The sequence below is a fragment of the Benincasa hispida genome, chromosome 7 (assembly GCF_027475165.1).
Source record: "Benincasa hispida cultivar pf3 chromosome 7, pf3_genome.v1.1, whole genome shotgun sequence".
Lineage (NCBI taxonomy): Eukaryota > Viridiplantae > Streptophyta > Magnoliopsida > Cucurbitales > Cucurbitaceae > Benincasa > Benincasa hispida.
Window position 1 is genome coordinate 31,295,629 of NC_143484.1, and position 27,996 is coordinate 31,323,624.

Genomic DNA, 27,996 nt, shown 5'->3' on the forward strand with positions numbered 1-27,996 from the left:
CAATTTCCTTTATATTATTGAAGTTACTGCATATTCTTCTATTCGATAGAATATCTTTTATGCCAGTTGGCTGGACTTCCAAAGATGATTGGCAGATTTAACTTACCTATGGTCAATTTCAATTGCAACGGTAATTTAGAAGGGATAAAAAATTTGAAATAGAATATGCTTAACTGGATGGGGATTTTGGGTGATCAAGAAGGCCCATGGCCTAGGTCGGTGACCTCCACTGCACATTTGGAAGGGGTGTCTTGTTCAATGTGGCAAGCCTACGTCATAATTTATGGCAGTGGGTGATGTAGTATGTTAGGCCTCTGTTCCTGCTGGAATCTTATTTGTAAAGATTAGTTGTATAGATTAGTTTTAATATTGTAACTGGCTGCCTAGGTCATTAAACCAAATTACTGGTTTAGCTGGTCACTTTGTTATAAATAGGCTTCTGGCCTTTCCATTTAATGAGATTCAGATTATTTCTCTTAAACTTGTGGTGTGTTGCATCATTTTGGTATCAAAGCATTGTGATCCAAAGCATGCATTCTCTTCATCGGCTTGTTACCTCAATGGATGCGGAAGCTTCCTCATCAGCCAAAGCCTTGGAGAATAGAATGGCCTCGGTAGAATCGGCCATTGTGGACACGAAGAATGAGATGAATGACCCTCGAGTTACCCAAATTCTGCAATGATGGGACATTCAAAACCCAGTGGAAGTTCAAGGACAGCAAGCTCAAGGAAATCGGAAAAACAAGAATGCCTTGCAAATCAATGAAAATCTTCAAGAAAGAGCACAGAAAGAGTCCAAGAACCTTTCAAGAACCAAGGAAGAACTAATTCGGGTGAACAAATCTGGGCCGACACACATAATTCCCCTTCAAGAAGGTGTAATTGGCAACCAAGATTGTGGGCCCCAGATGCTCAAATCACAGGATACATGATGCAAGACTCAGACTCCTCGGATGAGGATGAAAACTGCTACTTACCAATTCAAGAAAGGAGAGGATTTCATCAAGGCAGACCATAATACCTTCACGAACATTAAGATTACAGGATGAAGGTGGATCTTCCTAGCTTTGATGGCAAAATGGATGTAGAAGCTTTCTTAGATTGGATCAAGAAGGTTGAAATTTTTTCGAATACGCCAATACCCCTGAAGATAAAAAGGTAAAATTGGTTGCATTTAAGTTTCAAAGAGGAGCTTAAGCTTGATGGGATCAACTCCAAACCAACCGAAGGTATTATGGCAAGCCACCAATCAAGTCTTGACCCAAGCTTCTAAGACTAATGAAGAAAAGATTCCTCCCCCTCAATTATCGACAACTCTTGTACAACCAATACCAACTTTATAGGCAAGGGGACATATCTATTCTTGATTACACTGAAAATGTAATCAAGAATAGATATGCATTGGGCTTATAATCAAGAAAACTCATCTCAAGATTCATCCTTGGCTTATAAGAAGATGTTAAAGTTCTCAAGTTACATCTAGTGGGCTATTTGGCTGATGCCATTACCTTAGCCACCACCATTGAGGAAAGTCAGGATGCAAAACACCAAAAAACATAACAAAGAAGACAAAATTGGAAGCGACAACAATCCTCCTTTTGTAGAACTACAACAAAGCAATCTAAAACAGCTGATCAAGCTTCTTCTTTGAGTCAACAAGTCAAGAAAGATGACACAACTTCCAAGCAATCGAAGCCTAAGCATGTCGAGACCACCTCAAACAATAAGAACGCGAATCCTTACAATCGGCCAACACTGGGAAAGTGCTTCCGATGTGGGCAACAAGGCCATCTCTCCAATGAGTGTACTCAACGAAGGACTTTAGCCATTCAAGAACATGATTTTGTAGGGGATGATTGTGCAGATGACAACGACATTGAACCTGCTTACATTGACCCGACAATGGAGAACAATTATTTTATGTTCTTCAACACGTTTTCCTCACACCTAAATCTGAAAGCCTCCCCCAATGCCACTCTTTCTTCCACACTCGTTGCACCATCAATTGTGCCAAGTAATTGTTGACAGTGGGAGCAGTGAAAACATAGTGTCAAGAAAGTTGATTGCCGCCCTCAATCTAAAGGCTAAGGTTCACCCAAATCCTTTTAAAGTCAATTGGATTAGAAAAAGGGGGAAGACAATAGTTCAAGAAATTTGCACATCCCTCTTTCAATAGGTAACATTTACCAAGATCAAATCACTTGTGACGTTTTAGAAATAGATGCCTGTCACTTACTTTTGGACGGACCAAGGCAGTATGACAACAACACCCTTCACAATGGCCATGATAACACCTACGAATTTACGTGGATGGGCAAGAAAGTGGTCCTCCTCCCTCTCAGTAAGAATGAAACAACAGAAAGGTATCTTCTAATCTCAAAAAACAACTCTTTTTCCTGATGAATGGTAAAGATTTCATACAAAAGAATGATAACCATCCTGTAGCTTTCATAGTTAAACAGGATGCTTTTGATACCCCCAACCCTGCCACTCTAGATCCTCGTATTTCTAAGCTTTTAAAAGACTTTCCTACTATGATAGAAGAGCCTAAACCCCTCTCTCCCCTTTGCAATATACAACATCACATAGATCTTATTCTTGGAAGTTCATTACCAAATCTACCCACTATAGAATGAGCCCAAAGGAGTATGCAACCTTAAATGAACAAATCCAAACTCTCAAGGCCACATACAACCAAGCCTTAGTCCATGTGTCGTCCCCGCCTTTTTAGCACCAAAAAAAGATGAATCTTGGAGACTATGTGTTGATAGTCGGGCCATTAATAAAATCACAATCAAATATAGATTCCGTTTATTCAATCTATTGGATCAACTAGGAGGAGCTACACTTTTTTCTAAGATAGATCTTTAGGAGTGGATACCATCAAATACAAATTTAGGCAGGAGATGAGTGGAAAACAGCTTTTAAGACCAATGAAGGCCTTTTTGAATGACTAGTTATGCCTTTTGGTCTTTCCAACGCACCTAGCATGTTTATGGGACTTATGAATCAAATTTCGTTACCTTTTTTGATTAAATTTTTTGTCATTTACTTTGATAACATCCTAATTTATATTCCTAATTATGAGGCACATTTAGAACACCTACATTCTGTTTTACTGTTTTAAAGGAACATGTCTTATATATCAACCTAAAGAAATGCTCTTTTCTTCAAACTGAATTGTACTTCCTAGGCTTCTTCATAAGTTCACATGGTATTCAAGTAGATCTTAGGAAAACCCAAGCTATTGTTGATTGGCCAGAACCTATATCAGTCAAAGAAATCCAAAGCTTCCTAGGATTAGCATCATAAAAAATTTCAGTACCCTTTCAAAAAACTAATAAGCCTTTTACTTGGACTGATGATCAAACATATTTTTCTACATTAAAAGAAGTTCTTAGTTCCACACCAGTTTTAGGATTTCCAAACTTTAATAAACCTTTTGAAGTCCCAGTAGATGCATCGGGGATTGGGATAGCTGCTATTTTAAGCCAAGACAAACATCCCATAGAATACTTCAGTGAAAAATTAAGCCCTTCTAGACAAAAGTGGTCTACTTATAAGCAGGAACTTTATTCTCTTGTTCGGTCCCTAAAACAATGGGAACACTATCTTTTGGGTAGAGAATTTGTACTACTAACCGACCATTTTTCTTTGAAGTTTTTACATTCTCAAAAAGGGGTGAGCCGAATGCATGCTTGGTGGATTCAATTCTTCCAACGTTTTGATTTTGTCATAAAACACACACTAGGTAAGATCAATAAAGTGACAGACGCTTTAAGTAGAAAAGGTACGCTCCTAACTCTACTTCAAGGAGAAATCCTAGCTTTTGACCGTTTACCTGAACTTTATGCAAATGACTCGGATTTTCAAAACATTTGGCAAGCATGTTTAAATCATATTCCAGCTAAAGATTTCCATATTTTTGATGGGTTCTTATTAAAAAATGACACTATGCGTTCCTCAAACCTCCTTTCATGAATCTTTATGGAAGGAAGCACATGAAGGAGGCCTTGCAGGTCATTTTGGCCAAGATAAAACATGGGCACTCTTATCTTCAAAAATTTTTTGGCCCCAACTCAAAAAAGATGTAGCTAATTTTGTCAAAAGATGTTACATTTGTCAATCGTCGAAAGGATCAAGTTCTAACCAAGGACTATATGCCCCATTACCTATACCCAATAATATTTAGGAAGATCTCTTTATAGACTTTGTCCTTGGTTTGCTGAGGACCCAACGAGGTTATGATTCGGTCTTAGTAGTAGACCGCTAGTAGACCGCTTTAGCAAAATGGCATATTTTTTGGCTTGCAAAAAGACTAGTGATGCGTCTATTGTTGCAAATCTTTTTTCAGGGAAATTGTTCGACTTCATGGAATACCTAAAAGTATAGTATCCGATAGAGATGTTAAGTTCATGAGTCATTTTTGGCAATATCTTTTGAAAAAAATTGACCTCCTATTTAGCACAACAAGCCATCCGCAAACTGATGGCCAAACAAAGGTTACAAATAGGACTCTTGGTAGTCTTCTAAGATCCTTAAGCAAGGACAAACCACGTCAATGGGACATTTCCTTAACCTATGCCGAATTTGCATTCAACAACATAGTCAACCGTTCAACAATGCTGAGGTGAGCATAATGGATGATCGGATTAAAGCAATTCATGATGAAGTTCAACAACACCTTGAAACAAGCGACTCAACATACAAATCCAAGGTCGATGAACACAAACGAGCTATTGAATTCCAGATTGGAGACCTAGTGATGGTTCACTTGAAGAAAAGCAGACTTCCTACAGGTTATCATTCCAAGTTAACAAACAAGAAGATCAACCCATTTCCTATCCTAGAATGACTTGGACAAAATGCCTACAAGATCGATCTACCTCCCAATATGAAGATTAGCAATACTTTCAACGTATCTGACATATTTCCTTATCACACTCGAGACCAATTTCAATTATCTCAGTCAAACTTGTAGCGAGTTTGATTTTGGGTCGGGTAGAACTGATGTAGTATATTAGGTCTCTGTTGTAGTAATATTGCTGCTGGAATCTTATTTGTAAATATTGGTTGTATAGATTAGTTTTAAGATTGTAACCGGCTGCCTAGGTCATTAAACCAAATTACTGGTTTAGCCGGTCACTTCTTTGTGTACAAATAGGGTTCCGACCTCTCCATTTATTGAGATTCATATTATTTCTCTTAAACTTGTGGTGTGTTGCATTAGTGGGGACATTCGCTTAGTTCCTATATATATATATATATATATATATATATATATATTTGTTGAAATACGTTAAATTAGTCCTAAGGGCATTTTTGTCTTTTTACTATATTTGCTAAATTAGGGTTTCACATTATTCTATTTATATCTGAGGTTGGGTCTATTGTAAAAATGACATAAAAATAATAAGTTCTTTTCTACCGTGGTTTTTCTTCCCTGAATTAGGGTTTTCCACGTAAACTCCTTGTGTCATCTTCTTTTCCTATTTCAATATGGTATCAGAGCAAGGTGATGAAACCCTAGCCCCGGTAGAAGAAACTCAGTCATTAAACTTGATAGGTGAAGGTACGCTGACTAATGAGGCTGTGATTCAAGCAGCGGTTGACCGCTATCTCCGAACCATCATCCCAGGTGGCTCAGCCGAACAGCAGGTGGTGGGATTGCTCCAGCTGGCGCGCCGATTAGCTTCCAGTCTCAACCGTTCCAACTGAAGACCATCGATCGGACCATTCCAGCTGAACAACAGGTGGTGGTGGAAGGTCACGCTTTCTAGCCGGCGCACGCGAACGGGTCACAACCGATCGGACTCTTGACTTCGCTCCAACCGACGCACGCGAACGGGTCACAACCGATCGGACCCTCAACTTCGCACACAACCGTCTCAGCCTCGCACGTTCTCCAGCTGGCGTACGCGATCGATCTACAGCCGGTAGGTATCTCGGCGTCGCACAGAATCGGATCTACACCAGACGGTCATGGGTTTGCTCCAGCTGCCGGGTCGGGTCAGATCGGCGCGATTTCTTCAGCTTCGCAGTAGATCGCCGAGCCGTTTGTCCGTTACCCACCATCACAGTTGTCTGGGAGCAGCGCCGGTCACGGGTTGCCGAACTTTGCCGCTGGTGGACTTCTGGCAGTAGCTTCTTCACAGTATCATGGTGGACAGCCTCTTCCTCATGTATATCCAGTTCAGACCCAGTTTCGAATGGGTGAGTCCATTGAAGAAAATCCTAGATCTGAATCTCATGGGGAACTCCAACAACAATTAGTTAGTCTTCAGCAACAGATGGTCGCCCTGGGAGCCAGATTGAATGGCCATGATTCTTCCCCGATGTATTCAGAAAATCCGGTGTCAATGTTTCCTACTCCTCCAACTTCTAATCTTTTATCTGGAACAATTGGAAATTCTGCAGGAATGATCACGGGAGAGAAGTTGAATGGGCAAAATTACTTCTCTGGGTCCCAAACCATTAAAATGGTTCTTGAGGGACGCCATAAGTTTGGATATTTAACTGGAGAGATACCACGACCGAATCCTGGGGATCCTCAAGAGCGTGTCTGGAAGGCAGAGGATTCTTTGCTCCGCTCAATGTTAATCAGTAGTATGGAACCACAAATCGGGAAACCCTTACTCTATTCAGCCACTGCCCGAGATATTTGGGATGCAGTCCAAAGGTTATATTCGAGGTGTCAGAACGCATCCCACCTGTATACTCTACGTAAACAGGTTCACGAATGCAAACAAGGGAGCATGGATGTAACGTCATACTTCAGCAAGATGTCATTGTTATGGCAAGAAATGGATCTATGTCGGGAGATCATCTGGACCTGCCCACAAGATGGAATTCAATACTCCAAGATAGAAGAAGTTGAGCGTGTGTATGATTTTCTTGCCGGGCTGCACCCCAAATTTGATACAGTTCGCAGTAGAATACTAGGGCAGAAACCAATTCCGTCTCTCATGGAGGTATGTTCAGAAGTTAGATTGGAAGAAGATAGATCGAGTGCAATGAACGGGCCAGGTGTTACCACTGTAGAGTCAGCTGCCTTCGGGGTGAAGTCCGCTGGAGCTGATGGTGACAAGCAGAATAGTAAAAAACCCCCAGTTTGTGAGCATTGTAAAAAACAGTGGCACACGAAGGATCAGTGCTGGAAATTGCATGGTCACCCTCCAAATGGTAAACGTCGCCCTCCGAATGACAAGTCGAAATCTGGGCGTGCTCTAGTGGGTGAATCAGTTGAGGGGGCTGCACAACCTCAGACACAGCCTCCAGTGACTAATCCTGGTGATTCAGGTACCGTAGGAATCGGAACAGTTGCTCAATCAGGTAACCCTCAATCCTTTAGTTTCCTTGCTGAAGGGAATGAGTTATGGATTCTAGATTCAGGAGCAACCGATCACTTGACTGGCTCATCCGACCGGTTTCTCTCATACTATCCAAGTGCTGGAAATGAGATGATTCGAATTGCGGATGGGTCCTTCGCTCCTGTTGCTGGAAAAGGCAGACTGTCACCATTTCAGGGATTAACTCTGCAAAATGTCTTACATGTGCCCAAAATTTCTTACAACTTATTATCAATAAGCAAAATAACAAAAGATTTGAACTGTAGAGTTGTCTTCTCACCAGATACTGCTTTGTTTCAGGACTTGAGCTCGGGGAGGACGATTGGCACTGCCCGATATGACAAAGGCCTATATTTCCTTTCTACAGATGCTTCCTCCAGAAGCTTGTTTAGGACTAGTCTTTTATCTTCGTTTACTATATCTGAAACAAATTATTTATTGTGGCATTTTCGTCTTGGACATCCTAGTTTTCAATATATGCGATATTTGTTTCCTCATTTATTCCATAATATGAATGTTTCTTCATTATCTTGTGATGTCTGTATACGTGCTAAACAACCTCGCGTGTCATTTGTTTCTCAGCCCTATAAGCCTACCCAGCCTTTCCACCTGGTCCACAGTGATGTTTGGGGTTCCTCGAGCATCGCTACCCTGTCTGGTAAACGGTGGTTTGTAACTTTCATTGATGACCATACCCGACTTACATGGGTATATCTCCTTGCTGATAAGTCCGAGGTTTTATCTACCTTCAAACAGTTCTATACCACTGTATTAACACAGTTTAACACAAAGATTGCCATCCTTCGAAGTGACAATGGTCGTGAGTTTGTCAACCACACCTTCCAGGAATTCCTAGTGTCAAAAGGGATCATCCATCAAAACTCGTGTGCATATACTCCACAACAAAATGGGGTAGCTGAACGGAAAAATCGCCATCTCATTGAAGTTGTTCGTTCCTTGATAATTCCAGCGTCTCTTCCTTTGTACCTGTGGGGAGATGCGGTTCTTACCGCAGCTCATCTAATTAATAGAATGCCTTCACGAGTTCTAAAGTTTCAAACCCCTCTTGAGTGCTTCAAAGAGTCCTATCAGTCTACCCGTCTTATTCCTGAGGTTCCTCTTCGTGTGTTTGGGTGTACAGCCTTTGTTCATACTCATGGTCCACACCGGACTAAGTTTGCTCCACGAGCTAAAACATGTGTGTTTGTCAGGTATCCCCTTCATCAGCGAGGCTATAAATGCTTTCATCCATCTTCCAGAAAATATTTTATCACTATGGATGTCACGTTCCTTGAAGACAAATCGTTCTTTCCCGTTAGTCATCTTCAGGGGGAGACCACGAATGAAGAGATTAACAATTCCACGTACTCCATACCCATTAGCCTCAACCTTGAGCCTAGTCCGAATATTCCTGAACCTGAGCTTAGTCCCAATATTCCTGGACCTAGTCTACCTAGTCTTGAACCTAATTCTGCTCCTGTTGTTCCTGTGTCGGTTCTTCCTACTAAACAAGTGCCCTGGATAACATATTATAGGAGGAATCTCAGAAAGGAAATTCAGGAAACCTCTGGTGTTCCATCGGAAAGTGTCCAAGCGTCGGAACCAGCACAAGTTCAAGATCCCGTTGTTTCAAAGGAGAGTCTTGAAAAAAAGTCTGGGAACATAGAAAATGACGAAATGAGCTCAGAGAAGGTTGAAACTTCAGGAAGGGATGAGATGCTGAAAGATCCTCAAGAGGATGCAGAATTGTCTCAAAAGTCTGATACTGAAGAGGGACAGACGAAAACTGACAACTATGATACCACTCTGGATATGCCAATTGCTCTGAGAAAGGGAACCAGGTCATGTACAAAATACCCTTTGCATAGCTTTCTGACCTATAGTAACTTATCTCCTGTTTTTAAGGCTTTTACTACTCAGCTAGATGCTCTAACAATACCTACCAGTGTACATGCGGCCATGGAAGTTCCTGAGTGGAAAGCAGCAGTAATGGAGGAAATGAGAGCTCTTGAGGCAAATAAGACTTGGGAGTTAGTAGCTCTCCCTAGAGGTCACAAAACAGTTGGTTGCAAATGGGTGTTCACAGTGAAGTATAAGTCTGACGGAATACTTGAGAGGTATAAAGCCAGGTTAGTTGCTAAAGGATTCACTCAGATGTATGGGATTGATTATTCAGAAACTTTTTCCCCAGTGGCTAAGTTAAACACGATTCGTGTTCTTCTGTCTGTCGCCGTGAATAAAGATTGGCCCCTATATCAACTAGATGTAAAGAGCGCATTCCTAAATGGTGAGTTGGAAGAGGAAGTTTATATGAGTCCACCTCCAGGTTTTGAAGCTAAGTTTGGGAATCATGTTTGCAAACTCAGGAAGTCTTTATATGGGTTGAAGCAGTCTCCTAGGGCCTGGTTTGACAGGTTCACCGTGTTTGTTAAGTCCCAAGGGTTTGTTCAGGGGCATTCTGATCATACCTTGTTTACCAAAAAATCACCCTTAGGAAAGATTGCTGTGTTGGTAGTGTATGTTGATGACATCATCCTATCAGGGGATGATACGGCAGAAATTGCTAAGCTAAAACAAAGGATGGCAAGTGAATTTGAAATTAAGGATCTTGGTAGTTTAAGGTATTTTCTAGGGATGGAAGTGGCAAGATCAAAAGCAGGAATATCTGTTTCTCAGCGGAAGTACACTCTGGACTTGTTAAAGGAAATAGGAATGACCGGATGCAAACCTATTGACACTCTTATTGAGGTCAATAGCAAACTGAAAAGTGTTTCGGAAGGAGTTCCTGTGAATAAGGAGAGGTATCAATGCCTAGTAGGAAAACTGATTTACTTGTCTCATACTAGACTCGACATCTCCTATGCTGTGAGTGTAGTAAGTCAGTTCATGCAGAGTCCATATGAGGAGCACATGGAAGCTGTGACTCGAATTTTGAGATATTTAAAGTCCACCCCTGGGAAGGGCTTGGTATTCAGGAAACATGACACACGAAGCATCGAGGCATATACTGACTCAGATTGGGCCGGATCTGTGACTGATAGAAGGTCAACCTCAGGGTACTGTACCTTTGTATGGGGAAATTTGGTAACTTGGCGGAGTAAAAAACAGGGTGTAGTGGCCAAAAGTAGTGCTGAGGCAGAGTATAGAGCTATGAATCTGAGAGTGTGTGAAGAAATCTGGTTGTAGAAAGTTTTATCTGATCTTCACGAGAGTAGTCCAGGGCCTATGAAGCTGTATTGTGATAATAAGGCTGCCATCAGTATTGCGAATAATCTCGTGCAACATGATAGAACCAAACATGTGGAAATTGACAGGCACTTTATTAAAGAAAAGTTAGACTGCGGAGCTATTTGTATTCCCTATGTACCTTCAGTCCAACAGATTGCCGATGTTTTTACGAAAGGGTTATCGAGACAGACGTTTGAAGCTTGTATTAGCAAGTTGGGTCTTGCCGATATCTATGCCCCAACTTGAGGGGGAGTGTTGAAATACGTTAAATTAGTCCTAAGGGCATTTTTGTCTTTTTACTATATTTGCTAAATTAGGGCTTCACATTATTCTATTTATATCTTAGGTTGGGTCTATTGTAAAAATGACATAAAAATAATAAGTTCTTTTCTACCGTGGTTTTTCTTCCCTGAATTAGGGTTTTCCACGTAAACTCCTTGTGTCATCTTCTTTTCCTATTTCAATAATTTTGAAATAGAACAATTGTCTGAGAACAAAGAAGAGGGAACAAAGTAATGACCATAGTGGAAAATTTCGGTCGAAATTTTGAGATTTTGATATGCTCGAAATTTTGGTGAATTTCCCCCCTCAAAATTTCGATATTTCCATCAAAACTTCTAGATGACACCCCCCCCCCCCTAAATTAGCCATGCTAGCTCAATGGAAGTTTTTTCTCTTTTACCATAAGTATTTTTATTTTCTTTTCTTTTTTCGTTGAATTTTTACATCATTTTACCTCAAAATTGAATTGATGCGAGTTTTATTTCTTTTACCATCCAAAACTTTCATTTTCAATATATCAAAATCGAGAAAAATAACATATATTTATTTTTAACTTCATTCGAACTTTTTCTATTGAATTTTCACTTCATTTCACCAAAAAATGAATTGATGTGAGTTTTGTAGTTCTTTTACCATTCAAAGCTTTCATTTCCAAGGAATCAAAATTGAGAAAATAACATATTTATTTTTAACTTCATTCAAATCTTTTCCATAAATTTTTTACATCATTTCACCTCAAACTTGAATTGATGTGGGTTCTCTAATATTCATCTCATTTTCTCTCGAACTCTATCTACTTGTAAAGTTTTATTTTTCTTCTTTCTTTTCCATTATGTTGTGTTTGTTTAATGTTATGCTTTTTGTATCCCTCTTATGTTTAATTTGATGATTTTTATATCCTTATTATGTTTTGTTATGTATTTAATGCTACGATTTTTCATTTTTTTATCCACTTTATTTTATAATAAACAATTTACAATTATTTTGTATGCAAATTTGATTTATCACTTGTACTTGGGATTTTAAGTCTGACCATTTCAGAGGCTCAGGGAGCTTTCCTGGCTGGAAGACAGATCTTGGATCAGGCTCTTATAGCCAATGGGGCCATTGAGGATGCTCGTATGAAGAAGGAAGGTGTTATTCTCAAATTGGACTTTGAAAAGGCCTACGATCATGTTGATTAGGGTTTCCTGGATAAGGTTATGATGAAGAAGGGATTTGGGTTTAGATGGAGAATGTGGATGTAGGGATGCATCAGGAATGTGCAGTATTCCATCTTAGTCAATGGTACTCCAAAAGGGTCGATCCAAGCTTCTTGAGGTTTAAGGCAAGAGGATCCTTTGTCCCCTTTCCTGTTCTCATTGGTTGTGAATGTTTTAAATTGGCTCATTTCTAAAGGGGTGGAAGGAAATATCATTGAGCCCGTTAAGGTTGGTTCGGACGAGGTGGCCCTATTGCATCTCCAGTTTGTGGATGATATGATCTTGTTTTGTTCCGGAAATAAGGATTCTTTTTTCATTCTTAATCACATGGTGAACTTTTTTGAAGTTATGTCTGACCTTAAAATTAGTAGAAGTAAGTGCCAAATTTTGGAAATTAATAGCAACCAGGCCAAGATTGAGAGTTCAGCGGTGGAGTTTGGATGTGAGGTAGGTTCTTTCCCTTCTTCCTACCTTGGTCTCCCCAATGTTTTAAAAAGCCCTCTCGGGCGCGCACCTAGGCCCAAAGCACAGGTCTGGCGCCTTGCCTTGGAAAAGCGAGGCTCACAAAATAAGGAATGCCTTAGGCGCACGCCTTTTGTGAAGCCCCAAGATCAAAGCCCTGCGCCTTGGGGCTTTTCAATTATTTTTAAAAAATAGTAATAATTAAGGATTTTCCTTCTTTATTAACTAAAAGGATCAAGTTTACCAAACCTAAATGTAAAATTTCTTGTGTTTTGGGTCCCTTTTTTCCATATTTCCACTTCAATTATACTCTCTCTTTTTAATGTAATATTTTTATATATAGTGCGCTTCACAAAAAAAAAACTCGCGCTTTTTTGTGCGTCTTGCGCCTAGGCTCCAGAGGGCCATTGCGCCTTAAGGTGCCTTGGGCATTTAAAAACACTAGTCTCCCCTTGGGAGGTAATCGGAGGACTAGGGATCCCATTTCTGAGAAGATTCGAAGGAGGCTGGCGAAGTGGAAGAAAAGTTTCTTCTCCAAAGCTGGGAGGTTAACGTTGATAAGATCGGTTTTAAGTGGTATTCCTGTGTATTTCCCTCTTTAGAGTCCCTAGTTTGGTTTGTAAGAATCTTGAAAAATTCATGAGGGATTTCCTTTGGGATGGGGTGGATAAAGGAAAAGGCTCTCACCTTGTCAGTTGGGAGATGGTTGGGAGGCCTATGAATCGGGGGGGTTGGAGATTGGTAACTTAAAGGATTCGCAACAAAGCTTTGTTGGCTAAGTGGCTTGGCATTTCACCCTTGAACCCGAGGCTTTGTGGCGTAGGATCATTGCGAGTAAGCATGGCAACCATCCTTTTAAATGGGTGGCGAAAGGGGTTAAAGACACACATCAGAACTCGTGAAAAGACATTTCGTTTGAGTTCCCTTTTTTTTTTTTTTTTTTTTTTTAACTTTGTTCGGTGTGTTGTGGGGGATGGCAAGAATACGTATTTTTGGAGGATCAGTGGGTGGGGGATAGTGCTCTTTCTTCTGTCTTCCTACATCTTTATCACTTATCTTCCTTAAAATATCACCCAATCTCTGATTTCCTAATCTGGACTGAGAGCTCCGTGTCTTTTTCATTCGGGTTCCGTCATTATTTGACTGATAGGGAAACGACAGAGGTTGCCTCTCTTCTTTCATTATTTTGGAGGCGAGTACTTTTAGGGAGGGGAGAAGGGATATACATCTGGAATCTGAATCCTTGCAAAGGGTTTTCTTGTAAATCCTTCTTCCACTTATTACTGGATCCCTCTCCCATTGGGTGTCTATGTTAAATGTGATTTGGAGGATTAAGATTTCCAAGAAAGTTAGGTTTTTTATCTGACAAGTCTTACTTGGTCGTGTGAACACTTTTGACAGACTTGTTAGGAGAAAGAACTTTGCTTCTGGGGCCTTTTTGCTGTATCCTTTGTCGGATGATGGAGGAAGACCTGGATCATCTCCTTTGGAACTGCCAGTATGTGAGGACTTTGTGGAGGCTTTTCTTGCTGGAGTTCAATGTTTGCTTTGCTGGGCGGAGAGACTTTCGTGCGATGATCGAGAAGTTCCTTCTCCATCCGCCTTTTAGAGAGAAGCCGTTTTTTATGGCTGGCTGGGGTGTGCTATTGTTTGGAATATTTGGGGGGAGAGGAATGATAGAGTGTTTAGAGGTAGGGACAAGGACCTTGGTGAAGTGTGGTCTTTGGTGAGATTTCATGTGTCCCTAGGCTTAGGTTTCGAAGTTTTTTTTATAACTATTCCATAGGCAACATTTTACTTAGTTGGATCCCTTTCCTTTAGTGGAGGGTGTTTTTGGTGGGCAATGTTTTTTTGCCTTTGTATTCTTTCATTTTTTTTTTCAATGAAAATAATTGTTCAAAGTTAAAAAAATAAAAATAAAAAGTCTAGTTGTTATTAACCTGTTACTTGTTTATAACCAGTCAAGATTAGTTGGTTAGAATAAGTTGTAACTCTTACCTATAAATAAGGGCTGGACCATCCATTTGAATACATATTCAATTGATTTCATAGAACTCCTTTGGTTTGCACACCAAAATATCTCATGTCCTTTAATTTTGTAATTAATTACCAATATTTGATATTATTTTGTAATTATTTTCTCGTTTCTTTTTTAAATTTCTGTTCTCGCATTGACACTTACACATATTTTCTAACATACACCTAAATGTTACCTTACTTTATTAAAATACTGATTAAAAAATGTTCATTTATAGTCTAATTGAGTCACAATCAAAGTTTCATTAATTAATTATAACGGTTTCGATCAATTTCCATAAAATTTCTTGAAATTTCCATCGATATCGATATTTCGAACCCTGATCATGACATCATATTCTATTGCTTCCCATGCCCTCATTGAAGATAGCTTTGGATTTTTTTTTTCCTCCTCCAAAGAGCTTGGAATTATTTCTTGACTGGCTGATTGTAACAGTGGACGGGGCTCTAAGCTGAACCACTTTAAAAGACTGTACAAACTCTTTTCCTTACTCTTTTCTTTAACCCTCTTGCTATTTTTCTGGTTATAGTGTAGAACTCAGTTTCTTTCTTTAGTTTTTCTTTTTTCTTTTTCTTTTCCTAGCAAGAAAAGGACCCTTATGAGGTATCACTTCAAATCTCTACCAAATTTTTTTTATAGTATATCTGTATATCTGATTTCAGCTTATTGGAGAATTTCTATGTGAGCTCCATATCTTGAGCTTGGGCAGAACTTATGGCCTCAGCCTTTTCTCCATGTCTTGAGCTTGGGAAGAACTTATGCCCTTAGCCTCTTTTTTGTAAATTTCCATGTTAATGCAAATATTTCTTATGAAAAGAATTTGAAGTTTCTTGATCAAGTCTTTGTTATATGCTAATAGTATATCATAGACTCCAACAATTCTTCAACATTATTATTTCCAGGGTAAGATGTCGAGGACGTGGATTATTTATAATAGACCTGAGGAGCCCAATGCTGTTCATGCTGGACTTCTTCTTGCTCTAGGATTACATGGTTATCTGTGTGTTTTAACAATTACTGATATATACCAATACTATGCACCGGTAAGGCATCTTGTGGTTTTTATTTTTATTTTTATTTTTAACTAGAAACAACTTCTGATTGACATGTCCTGTGGTTTGTATAATTTAAATTCCTACTAATGTATTAGTCAAACCAATCATCATCTTGAATTGATTGATCATGTGTGCACCCGAACTCCACCCTTCAGATTCCCACCTTCTACTACTTATATGGTTATGCCAATTGCTGTGTTGCCATTTGTTCATTTAAGAAGGGGAAAAAAAAACTTCCATTGAAAGAAAAACAAGGAAAGACATCCTTCCTAACGCCTTGTCAGGAGGTTGCGAGACCTCTAGCTAGGAGAATAGTTACAAAGTTTCCTATAGAAAGAGTATCGTTGGGAGGCAGTAAAAAGTAGATCATATATTAGATTATGTACGTGTAATCTTTCCACTCAAAATCTCTTGAACTCCTCAACCAAGTTTCCATAAGAACGCAAGAAATTCATGTTGGTCCACGGAATTTTGACATTTTCCCTACAAATTTACACCTAAGTCTCGTTTGATAACCATTTTGTTTTTGGTTTCTTGTTTTTGAAAATCAAGCTTATGAACACCACTTCCAAATATAGCTTTGGGAAAATCCGCCGAAGAGGGCTGTCACCAAACCAAACATTAGACCAAAAAGGCAATTGAATCACCCTTCTCAAGCTTGGAATGTATTTTATTGAGAATGAAGTATTTATGATTTAAAATGTATTTCCATGGGTTCCTGGAGGATACTCTGGTTTTCTGCAGGCCTTAAATCAAAACAATGGGAGCCAAACTTGGCTTTGACGACCTTCCTCCATATAGAATCCTTTTTGATTCCGTAACCTCAAATTCATTTTGCAAGATGAGCTCTATTCCGCATGTGATGTCAACAATGCACAGACCACCCTCGTTAGTGGCTATTTTAAAATATTCCATTTGAGAATATGACTAGTGTTGCTGCCTCTGTTGCCCGACCATAAAAAATTACGATGTGGCCTCAATCTTTTCAGCCATAGTGTTCAGAACATGCAAAAGGGACAAGAAATAAGTGGGTAAGTTGGATAAAGTGGCATTGAGGAGTGTTAATCTACCAACTTTAGAGAGAAAATTAAGCTGCCAGGATTGTAATTTCTTGGTAATCTTATCCAAAATAGGTTGCCAAAAGGAGACATACTTTGGCCTGTTGGCTTGCCATAAAGGGGTAACCCCAGATAAGATGTTGACCAAGAACCCACCTTGCAATCATATTTTTTTGGGAATGAACTCTGATGCCTAAAAATTTAGATTTGAATCTATCAATATAGTTTTCTTACTTTATCACTTACTTTTTAAAAATGTTTTAAGAAAAGCATGTCGAAATTTGAAAACTAGAAAAAGTAGTTTCTAAAAACTTGATTTTTGAAATTTAGATTAGATCACAAATGAGTATGTGTTTTGGAGAAGGTGAGAAACTTACCAAAAAATTATGGTTGTAAAATAAGTGTACTTTTCAAAAACAGAAAACCAACAATAAAATGGTACAAACAGGGCCTAAATAATTTGGGTGGATAAATATTAAGGTCGCGGAAGTGCATCAATAAAGATAAAGGACATTGACACCCAACTTTTCAAGCATAAAAAAATTTGAAAGTTAAGTTTCTAAATAAAAAGCTCAGCCACAAGCAGCCATGGCTATAAGGAGAGAAACAGATGTTCTAGTGTGGATGAACTTTGTTGCTTTCTGATCACCCTTTCAAACATCACTGAACGCAATATGACTTCATTTCAATCGAGTTACAATATGGATGATTTGAAATGAAAGGAACATTAGAATCTTTCAAAGCAAGGAAAGGTCTCCAGAAGAAGTGCTCGACTCCTCTTTTTTTGACTCTCTATTGGTGTAAAAATAATCTTTCTTTTAGCAGTTATTACTTATATTCACTTTTATCCAGCCGGAGAAGTTTGTAATCTCTATGGATGGGCTTAAAATTGTTTCCTATAAAAAAAAACAGCTGTACTCTCTTTCCTCACAGTGATAAGATTTTTCTTATTTGAAAAAGGAAAAAAAAAAACCTGCTCGGATCTAGCATGGTCATTAACACATTTCCATTCATAATCCTGATAATTATCCGCTACTTGCCAAATTATTTGAAGAAATACTAACATCAAACTAGTCAAATAATCCTGCCTTGTACACATCACCTTTCATTTGCTCTCTTACAGTTCACCTTTCCTTTCAGTTCATATAATTGAGCATCATTTTCTTTGTTAAACTTAAAGTAGGCATAATCGCCCTTAGATCAATTGATTTGTCTCGAGGAAAATGAAGCTTTTGTTGATTTGGAATTCTATGGAGTTCATGGACGAAGACATGGGAACGAAATTCTCAACATTTCATTTTGTATAATTTGGATTTTGGTAGCCGGTGTCGCTCATGATCTGCCATGGAGATACAATTTTCCTTTCCCACCTATAAAAAACTTTACTATTTGAAACTATGTAAGAAAATTTGAGAGATTCGGCTTGTACATGATTTACTGACAGAACAAACACCCTGGACTTTTGGCATCAATGAATTTGTATATAATTATGCTTTCTTCTAGAGTATGATTTGGCCTCCTAAAGTAGGACTCCTGGGTTTGATGCTTAATATTTAGAAACATGTAGTATAAACTCCAACTGTTGCGGCTTTATCTTGTTTCTTCTCCTGATTTATTTTCTTCTGAAGGATAATTTCTTCCTTGATCTTTCTTTTTATATGTATCTTGTTTATGTATTACTACATTTCGTTGTTTTTAAAAAATGAGTACACTGCGTATGATAAGTTTAATGCTATAATTGCACTTAAATTATGGTTGTGTTTTGACCTGCTTGATTATTCCTAAAATGCTATAATTTGTTTTGTTCACCTTTCTTTTAGCAACATGAAGCCACAACAGTGGGATTGATGCTTGGCTTGGCTGCCTCTTACAGGGGCACGATGCAACCTTCAATATCTAAGGTGTATGCTCGGTTTCAATTGATGATTCAGATTTTGCTTTAGTCTTTTTGTCTGGCCTTTTTATTGTCAATCTTCTTCTATATTCTTCAGTTGTATTGTTATTTCTACCCATATGTTCTACTTGACAGAGTATGACATATTACCATATTTGTGTCAGTCTCTTTACGTTCACATACCTTCGCGCCATCCATATTCCTACTCAGAGTTGGAGTTGCCAACACTTTTGCAGGTACGCATGTGATTATCTATAAATATTAACCCACGATTAGTGATTGTATCTCTTTCAATGCCATGGTCTAAAGTTTATGAATCTGTTTTACTTGACAACATGTGCATAGAAATTAGTAGATTTTGACCATGTATTCTCTTTTCTTTTCCAGTCAGCAGCTCTAATGTCCTTGGGACTTCTTTATGAAGGATCAGCACATCCACAAACAATGCAGATACTTTTGGTATTTTCTGGGATTTCTTTTAAAATACATTGTTTCCTTTCATTAATGAGAGTGTTATTTTCATTCATTGAAAAAAAAATTTAGTTCCATGTTTGGGTGACTTAGTTGCCATGCGGCTTATACCTAGTTTAATTTTTTCTCTTTTAATTATATATATTGAAAACAAATAAAATATTACTGTACTATTTGATTATTATTCTTTTACCTATTTAATATTTATGTTACAGGGAGAAATAGGCCGACGAAGTGGGGGTGATAATGTTCTTGAACGGGAGGGTTATGCTGTTTCAGCAGGCTTTTCCTTGGGTCTTGTTGCACTGGGTATGATTAATTTTCATTGTTAATTGGACAACTGAAGCTGTAAATAGAAAGGACTAATTTTTGTCTCTGAAATGAAGGTCGAGGCAAGGATTCAGTTGGTTTTACAGATTCAATAGTTGATCGGTTATTCAACTACATTGGTGGAAAAGAAGTTTGTAATGTACGGTTTCATGCACTTGATCTTTTATTTTGTCATTTGTACTTCTCGTAAACTATAAAATTTGCAAGGTACTGATTTCATAGTTTATCTGAATTGGTCCCTGCCTTATTTTTTAGCCAGAAATTTCACTTTTCTCTACCGAGGAGCATAACCGTATGATCACGCAGGTTGATTCTTACCCCCATTGTTCTCTAAAATAATCCTAGAGTACTTATGTGAGTAATTACTACGCAAGCAATATGCTATATTTTTTTTTTCTTGCTCTCATTTAGATGGTGGATGGAACTGTGGTCAATGTTGACGTCACCGCTCCTGGAGCTACAATTGCCCTTGCGCTAATGTTCTTGAAAGTAACTATCCAAAACCATCTTCAGTTTGCTGATTTGAAACAATAAAATAAAATCATTTGTATTCTTAAGTTGAATTAAAGTTGTTTTCTCCTTTGCTTGTTTGTCTGACAGACTGAGTCTGTTACGATTATGTCAAAGCTGTCTATCCCTCAGACAAATTTTGACTTGCAATATGTGAGACCTGACTTTATCATGATTCGTGTCATAGCTAGAAATCTTATAATGTGGAGCAGGTAACAATTTTATTGAGATTTGCACCAATCAGATGCCCTATTTCCATCATTAAGATCATATTTTGATGACATGAACTATTATAGGGTTCATCCATCCAGAAATTGGGTCGAATCTCAGATTCCAGAAATTGTTAAGAATGTTGTCAAGTGCCTCAAGGGTGATGATAATGATACTGATGAATTGGATGCCGAGGCATTTGTTCAAGCATATGTCAACATAATAATTGGAGCATGTATTTCTCTTGGTAAGATGCCATTTTTATGGATTTATTATGACTAACAATTTTCACGTGTATGTGCAACTGAGACTTATAATATAATTCACACGGAAGTGCACCTCTGGGCAGTATCGTATATTGCATGGAACATGCTGTAACTACAAACATATGTATACCTTATTTTCTTTTCATGTGCTTGTTTTATGTTATTCATGTTATTCTGTATTGTTGCTGAATTTCCATGTCAGAGCTTCTCATTCTAGCTTGTTTTGATCAATGCATATTCAAGAATTTTAGAATATGACTTCTTACTTAAAATTACTGAGACAAAAGCATTCTACATCGTTTAAACTTGGAATTCATAATTGTTAGTTCCGGGACAGGTTTGAGGTTTGCTGGTACAAAGAATGGAGATGCGCAGGAGTTACTTTATAACTATGCTGTCTACTTTCTAAATGAGGTCTGACACAGAACTAACTGTTGCATCTCTAAGCCTTCAATTCCTTTTCGACATTTTTATTTTTTCCTGTTTTGTAGATCAAGCCTATATCAATAGAAAAGGAAAATCCCTTCCCAAAGGGACTGTCTCGCTACATTGATCGAGGCACTTTGGAGACGTGTGTCCATTTAATTGCTCTTTCTTTGTCTGTGGTATGCAGAATCTTTCTTCGTTTCCAATCCCCTATCTAAATAAATGTAGAATTTAAATCCCAGGGGATGACTTTGTGGACAGGTAATGGCTGGCTCTGGAAATTTACAAACCTTTCGTCTCTTAAGGTTCTTGCGCAGTAGAAATTCTACCGATGGTCATGCTAACTATGGCATTCAGATGGCAGTAAGTTTTCTAAGTTAATTTGGATCTTGACCTCAATATAAAAGATCCTTGTGATCAGTTATGTAAAATTTTACTGATAAGGGTGTAAACTAATTTAATCATGCAAGTGGTCAAGTTAAGTCATCAATCAACCCAAACGCTTAAGCTAGTGGGTTACGGTAAATATAAAACTATATCATTACTATAACACTTCTCTTCACGTGTGGGCTTGAAAATTTGTAGAAAACCCAATAGAGGATCGAACACAAGAGCCCCTGCTCTGATATGTTAATTTGAATAGAATAAAATATTTATATTCCAATGATGAAATAAGTAAAACGTGTAGCCTTCTTAGTTCTTATAAAGGAAAATGCCACTATAAAAGAAAGAAGAATAAGAATAAAAATAAAACAATCATTAATAATTACACCTAATTAAAATATTTATAGCTAAGATAAACCAGCCCAAGTCATTATTACTAAAGCTTTTCTTTCCAAAGCATTAGTTGAAAGAACTACTAGAATGTGTCTCTCAGCGAAACAAAAACTTGCTTAATTTTGACATTTTCTTTAAACATCAATCAATAAAGTGCTATGTTAAACAATAGGGAAATGTCAGTTGTTTCTGTTTGCTCTCCTCTCCCACTTGTTTCTCTTTAGACCCGGAACGAGAAATTCTTGCCTTTGGAATTTGTGTCCAAAAAGTTTTTGTAGCTCCTTTTGGTGCTTATCCAATCCTTCCTTAGTGAGGGATTCTATTTTTTCTTTCCTTGCTAGGTCCAATAGGCTGTTAGAAAGCGTTTGTTTACCCCAGTAAGAGAGTAGTATGATCAGCAGCCGGGCTCTTACTTTCACTGCTAACCCCAAGAAGTTTCAACATGCAGAGCTGCCTTGCTCGTAGCTCTTTATTGATATAAAAAGGGATGAAGAAATGCCGGTTTGGATTTATCGAGAGAGGGGCCAAAGTAAGACAGTGAAGAAAGCCAGAACATTCGCATAGAGGAGTATCTGTATCACGCATGCTTCTCCACTGATGACAAAATGACCTTTGAGACTCTTCTAGGAATTCCTACCCCTATCAATTTGAGGTGGTGCTCGAATCCTCTTACCTTACTTTGAATGGAAGCCGGTATAGAAGATTCTTACTATGAATCAGAGTTCCACCCTATTCTCAGCTCCCTTTTTCTTTCTCATCAAACGAATGGTATCTTCTGATGGAAATCCTAGGTTTGGAAGGTGAAAATCTTCAAGAAGGTTAAGGTCTTCATGTGGCAAGTATTGCATGGAAGAGTCAACACCTTGGATTGAATTTTCGGTAGAGGGTCTTTAGTGGCTGGTCTGTTGTGTTGTATTCTCTATAGGAGGGCTACTAAGGATCTGGAGCATATCATGTGGAGCTGTAATTTTGCTTGCAAAGTTTGGAGCAGTTTCTTTTAAGTATTTGACTTCAGTTTTATCCGCCATGGGAGATGTAGGGAGTCAATTGAGGAGCTTTTCCTCCATCTACCTTTTTTCTTTTTCTTTGGATAAAGAGCGGTTTTTGTGGCAGGTTGGGGTGTATGTTATCATGTGGGGGCTTTGGAGATAGAAACAACAAAATCTTTAGAGGTGAGAGCAAATGTGTGGACTCTTATTAGATTCTCTGTTTCTCTCTAGACCTCTGTTTCTAGGCTCTTTTGTAACTACTCACCTGGTATTGTTGCTCTTGGCTGGAGCCTCTTTTTGAATTGTGACTCCCTGTCATGGACTTTTTCTTTTTTGCATGCCTGTGTATTCTTTCATTTTATTCTTAATTAAAGTCAAGTTCTTTTATCAAGAAAAAAAGAGGCACCTTAGTCAGATTAGACGTTGAAAAAGCATTCAGCACGGCAATTGGTCAGAGCTTTCTTGTGGTCTATAGATTGAGCGAAATGCACATCTTCAATGACATAGCTCAACATTTTGACATTTTCTTAGAACAAATATTTTCATTGCTATCTCCTAGAGTAAATTGTCCAAGTACTTCTCTTCATCTATCCCCTCTCTTATAATCGTCAATGAAATTTTGTCTTGTAAAAAAAAAATCAGTAAACTGCTATGCTGAGGAGTCGAGTCCACTTCAGTGCTGAATCAACGGGAACATAGTAGAGTATCAACAGATTGGCTATTTTGTTCTTCAAAAAGGAATACCACCCTTCTTAATCTTAACTGGCATGTTCTTTGCAAAATGGAAGAGACAGCCAATCATTTCTTACTCTTCTGCCCCTACTCTTGGCTTTGGGACAACTTGTTCAAGTTCACACCTGCTATCTAAGATGATAAATTTTAGGCGAAGCTTTGTATTAATTCAATGATGCTTAATTTGCAACTTCAGAAAGGTTGGAGATTTGTTTTCAATATTGAGAGATAGGAGATTGGTTGGAAAGTTGAATAATTGTACCATGAAACAATGAGATTACTTTTTGGATAAGTCTTGTGAGTCGAGTTTTCTCATCTACAATAGTTTGTTATTTGAGTGTTGCACCGTGATGTGGATCATAAGTAAAGGTCTTGGTATTCCTAGGATTGAAGGCTTCAGTTCTGATTAGGTAAGATCCAACTACTGATTCAAGATCTAAATTTAGGATGGTTCTTTTTACTTTTTATTTTTTATTTTTTATTTTTATTTGAGATAATATGGTTTTATGGAAGAGTAAGAATGAAACTGTATAAAATGAAATTCTCTTTATAGAATTTGAAACTTTAGATTATCTTCAGGTAAGCTTAGCTATTGGATTCTTGTTTCTTGGGGGAGGTAAACGGACGTTCTCAACTAGTAATAGTGCTGTTGCTGCATTGCTGATAACTCTTTACCCACGCTTACCTACTGGTCCAAACGACAACCGATGTCACCTCCAGGTATAATTATTCATAGGATCATATTTACTAGCTTATTATTATTTAATTTATACAGCTTCTAAATGGCTGCAGAGTGAGAAAGGAAAGTACAATTTTTTATGGAATTATTATATGTTTACAAAAACCTTCTTTCCCTGATCCACTTTGGTAGTGCTGCTGTTTAAAAATAATAATTGGCCACCAATTCAGGATGGAAATTACCATAGTCTGGCCAAAAATCAATATACATATTTATTATGTAAGATGCAATATGGAACCTGGAACATGGGTATTATTGTGATCTTTTTTTCTTATATCCGTAAGTGTCCGGGTCAACTTGTGTGACCCAACTAATCTTAGGGTACAAGACATTCCAAAAGTATGATATTTCTCACTTCCAAAAATTAATTTTTTATATTTTTTTTTATAAATTATGCCCATCAAAATTTTCAAAGAAGCATAAATAAAAGGAATAAATAATAAATTGAACACTCTTAGTTCAAGTGTCTGATACTTATCTGACACGTGTGTTCTCCAAATTGAAGTATTCATTCTTTGTTAGTTTTCTCATATCTGTTGTTAGAACATGTATATTGATGTATTGTCCATTATTATACTGTTGCACTCTATTAGTTTTGGGTATAGGCATTGCATATGTAACTCAAGTGTTAGAATGGAATGAATCTCTCATGTTGTCTCTCATTATGTAACACATAGAAATTTATATTATAGGAAAGGAGAAATTGAAGCCACTTTGTAGATTTATGTTCAAAATACAAGCAGTTCTCGTAGGTATTAATTCAATGGAAAGAGGCTCAAACTTGTTACGGCGTATAATGAAGTCACTTAAAAAATCTCCCTCGAAGTGGTTGTCGTGTATCTTTCTCCCACGTTTTCTAACTCTGTAGCAATTGTCCACTTTCCCTAGCAATATATGTTCAGGTTTCTTATAAAAAAATGTTTATCAATAGTGTCTTTTACTGAAAGGTTCTCTTGTTAGGCATTCCGACATTTGTATGTTCTTGCAACTGAGGCTCGCTGGATTCAGACCGTTGATGTAGACACTGGTCTGCCGGTCTATGCTCCTCTTGAAATCACTGTAACAGAAACTGAACATTATGCTGAAACTACATTTTGTGAGATTACCCCTTGTCTTCTACCCGAGCGTGCTACTGTAAGTTCTAATGTTTTGTATGGGTACTGACTGATCTGCACATTTTACTTTTCAATTGTCTCCAGTCACTTCCCTTCTCGATGTCTTGATATGCATGCCACACATAAACACATGTAGATATGTCCGTGTAGGATGGTGGATCATTAATAATATCATTGTTTTTGTGGTTTGTTGAATAAGTTGTGTAAAAGCACCTGCATTGCCCCTTTCAGTCGAAATTAAATGTCCATTTTTATTTGTTCTCACAGTTAAAGAACCTACGCATATGTAGTCCTCGGTATTGGCCTCAAGTTATGGAACTTGCGCCAGAAGGTTGGTGGATGACTTCATTTCTCTCTTCTGTACACATCAATTCATTTTTTTTTTTGTGCAAAATTTACCTTCATTGTTGTCCCATGACTTTCATTCATGGTATTTGCTGTTTTATTTTCTTCTTTAATGTATCAGATACTTAGTTTTCGATTCTTTTCCACTAGATAAACCTTGGTGGAATGTTGGGGATAAGAATAATCCATTTAGTTCTGGTGTTTTATACATCAAGCAGAAAGTTGGAGCTTGTTCGTACATTGACGACCCTATAGGTTGTCAATCATTGTTGTCACGAGTGATGCACAAGGTTAATTCATCCTTTGCATTTGGCAGTTTTAGTGGTATATTATTTTGGATAACTAAATTCTCTCTGTCCAGGTTTTTGGGTCCAGAGGTCTTTCATCACGCAATTTGAGTAATAATGGCCCTACCAGACCTAGCTATGCAAGTGTAGATCAGCTGATTGGTACCTTCTCTTCAGATCCCAGTTTGATTGCATTTGCACAACTGTGCTGTGACCCTTCATGGGATGGCAGGCAAGTAGGCCAGTTAGTATTATGGTAGATTTCCTAACTCTGTTTGTATTTAGTATATCCAGATCTTCACATTTTGTTTGTTTTAGGTGTCTATGTTCCTTGGTTATGCAACTGATTTTTATCAAACGAATCATTTCACTTATTTGCTTTGTTACTGTCGAAAAAAAAACAGCTTGTAACCCTAGGGGTATTTTAGTAATTGTGTGTACCCTATGGCTTCCCATTAGTCTATTTATTTGGCCTATTCTCTTGTACTTTGTGAATTAGAATCAATAATAAAAATCAGTGTCTATCGTAGTTTTTCTCCTTGTACTAGGGTTTCCACGTAACTGTTTTTGTTATTCTCTTCCCTACTCTTTTATTTTTAACATGGTATCAGAGTATGGAGACGAAACCCTGGCCACCATTGAGGAAAATCCAACAGGAAAATCCCAAACCAATAACCAGTATTATCCAAGCCATTGACAGGTACTTCGAATCTCTTCTTCCCCACTTTCGTGAAAACCAGCCACCGCCGCCCTACCCACCGCCGGCCGACTCCTTCGCAAACAGAATGACCAGTCGCCAGACCCAGCAACCGGCGACCAGCGAACCAGCAGCTAGGCCGCTCTCAGACACTGCCGAACGACTCCGACCAACCCCGATCTGCGATGCCCAGGTGCGCAGACGAAGACGACCAGCGACCGGCCGAACGAAGTCGAGATCTGTCCGGCCGCTCTCAGACACTGCCAAACGACTTCGACCAGCCTCGATCTGCGATGCCCAGCGCCGACCAGTCCATATCTGTGATGCCCAGCGTCGACCAGTCCAAATCGACCGTGCCCAGCAGTTCCCGTCTGTTGCCGTTGCCGCCGGTCTTCTCCTCTCAGATCGGCGTCTCATCTCAGCCACTGTCGCACCAAAAGACAGATGGAAGAAGTGTGGGTGTTTTCCAGCCGAGTATGAGCAACCGAATGGGGCAGTTTTCGCCGATCATGGATGAGTTTGGAGGGGGAGATTCTTCTTCATACCACCAGGACCTGGGATCGACATCCAAGATCCAACCAGATCTTGCTTCTTTTCCAGTCGTGCCCAATCATGGTGGCTCGACAAAATACCCAGATGAAAACCCAGTAAATTCTTTCCCTATTTTACCCACTACAAATATCCTGCATGGTTTTTCCTCAGTTGATAGTACCACCAGCCCGAGTACAGTTGGAATCAGTACTATCGCCCAGTCAGGCAATATACAATCTTTTGGTCTTGTTAGTGTGAACGGTAAAAAACCTTGGATTGTTGACTCAGGGGCGACGGATCATCTTACTGGTACCTCTGATCAGTTTCTCTCATATTATCCAAGTGTTGGTAATGAACGAATTAGGATTGCAGATGGGTCATTCGCACCTGTTGCAGGAAAAGGGGATTTATCTCCGTTTGAGGGTTTGGTTTTGCGGGACGTTTTGCATGTTCCTAAAATTTCATATAATTTGCTATCCATCGGTAAGATTACAAGAGATCTGAATTGTCAGGCAGTTTTTTCACCCGACTCTGTTTTGTTTCAGGATCTAAGCTCGGGACGACGATTGGCATTGTCTGACACGATGGGGGACTCTACTTCCTAACTGATGATGCTTCCTTTAGGAATGATTATAGGACTAGCCTTGTCTCCTTAAATTTTTCTACCTCTGAGAATGATTTTCTGTTATGGCATTACCGCTTAAGGCATCCAAACTTTCAGTATATGAAATACTTATTTCCGCATCTATTTTGCAATATTAATGTGTCTTCTTTAAAGTGTGAAGTGTGTATTCATGCCAAACAGAGTCGTGTCTCCTTCCACTCCTAGCCCTATAAACCATCCAAACCCTTCACCTTAGTCCACAGTGATGTTTGGGGTCCCTCACCAACCACAACCTCCACAGGGAAACTCTAGTTTGTCACTTTTATAAATGACCACACTCGACTTACTTGAGTCTTTCTTTTCACCGATAAGTCTGAGGTGTTATCTATATTCCAGCAA

At 38.6% G+C, this 27,996-nt stretch overlaps 1 protein-coding gene and 1 pseudogene across 3 annotated transcripts in view; both read left to right on the forward strand.

The window, feature by feature from the left end:
* The window catches only part of EMB2771 (E3 ubiquitin ligase), a 46,751-nt gene that overhangs the window by 12,242 nt on the left and 6,513 nt on the right, over positions 1-27,996 (forward strand). For 2 of the 3 annotated variants that reach the window (XR_005482799.2, XM_039036221.2), the window contains exons 17-34: positions 15,464-15,604; positions 18,495-18,575; positions 18,733-18,804; positions 18,956-19,027; positions 19,255-19,348; positions 19,426-19,508; positions 19,625-19,675; positions 19,781-19,858; positions 19,970-20,091; positions 20,176-20,336; positions 20,693-20,769; positions 20,847-20,960; positions 21,043-21,144; positions 23,859-23,999; positions 24,979-25,152; positions 25,401-25,464; positions 25,629-25,768; positions 25,840-25,997. Coding sequence is in view for 1 of the 3 variants with exons in the window: in XM_039036221.2 (XP_038892149.1) it covers positions 15,464-15,604; positions 18,495-18,575; positions 18,733-18,804; positions 18,956-19,027; positions 19,255-19,348; positions 19,426-19,508; positions 19,625-19,675; positions 19,781-19,858; positions 19,970-20,091; positions 20,176-20,336; positions 20,693-20,769; positions 20,847-20,960; positions 21,043-21,144; positions 23,859-23,999; positions 24,979-25,152; positions 25,401-25,464; positions 25,629-25,768; positions 25,840-25,997 (1,925 nt within the window). In the remaining 2 variants the exon portion in view is untranslated. Of the gene's footprint in view, positions 1-15,463; positions 15,605-18,494; positions 18,576-18,732; positions 18,805-18,955; positions 19,028-19,254; positions 19,349-19,425; positions 19,509-19,624; positions 19,676-19,780; positions 19,859-19,969; positions 20,092-20,175; positions 20,337-20,692; positions 20,770-20,846; positions 20,961-21,042; positions 21,145-23,858; positions 24,000-24,978; positions 25,153-25,400; positions 25,465-25,628; positions 25,769-25,839; positions 26,022-27,996 lie in introns of all 3 variants that reach the window. The other variant, XR_005482800.2, reaches the window with a different exon arrangement.
* On the forward strand, positions 166-318 carry LOC120082277 (U1 spliceosomal RNA; annotated as a pseudogene).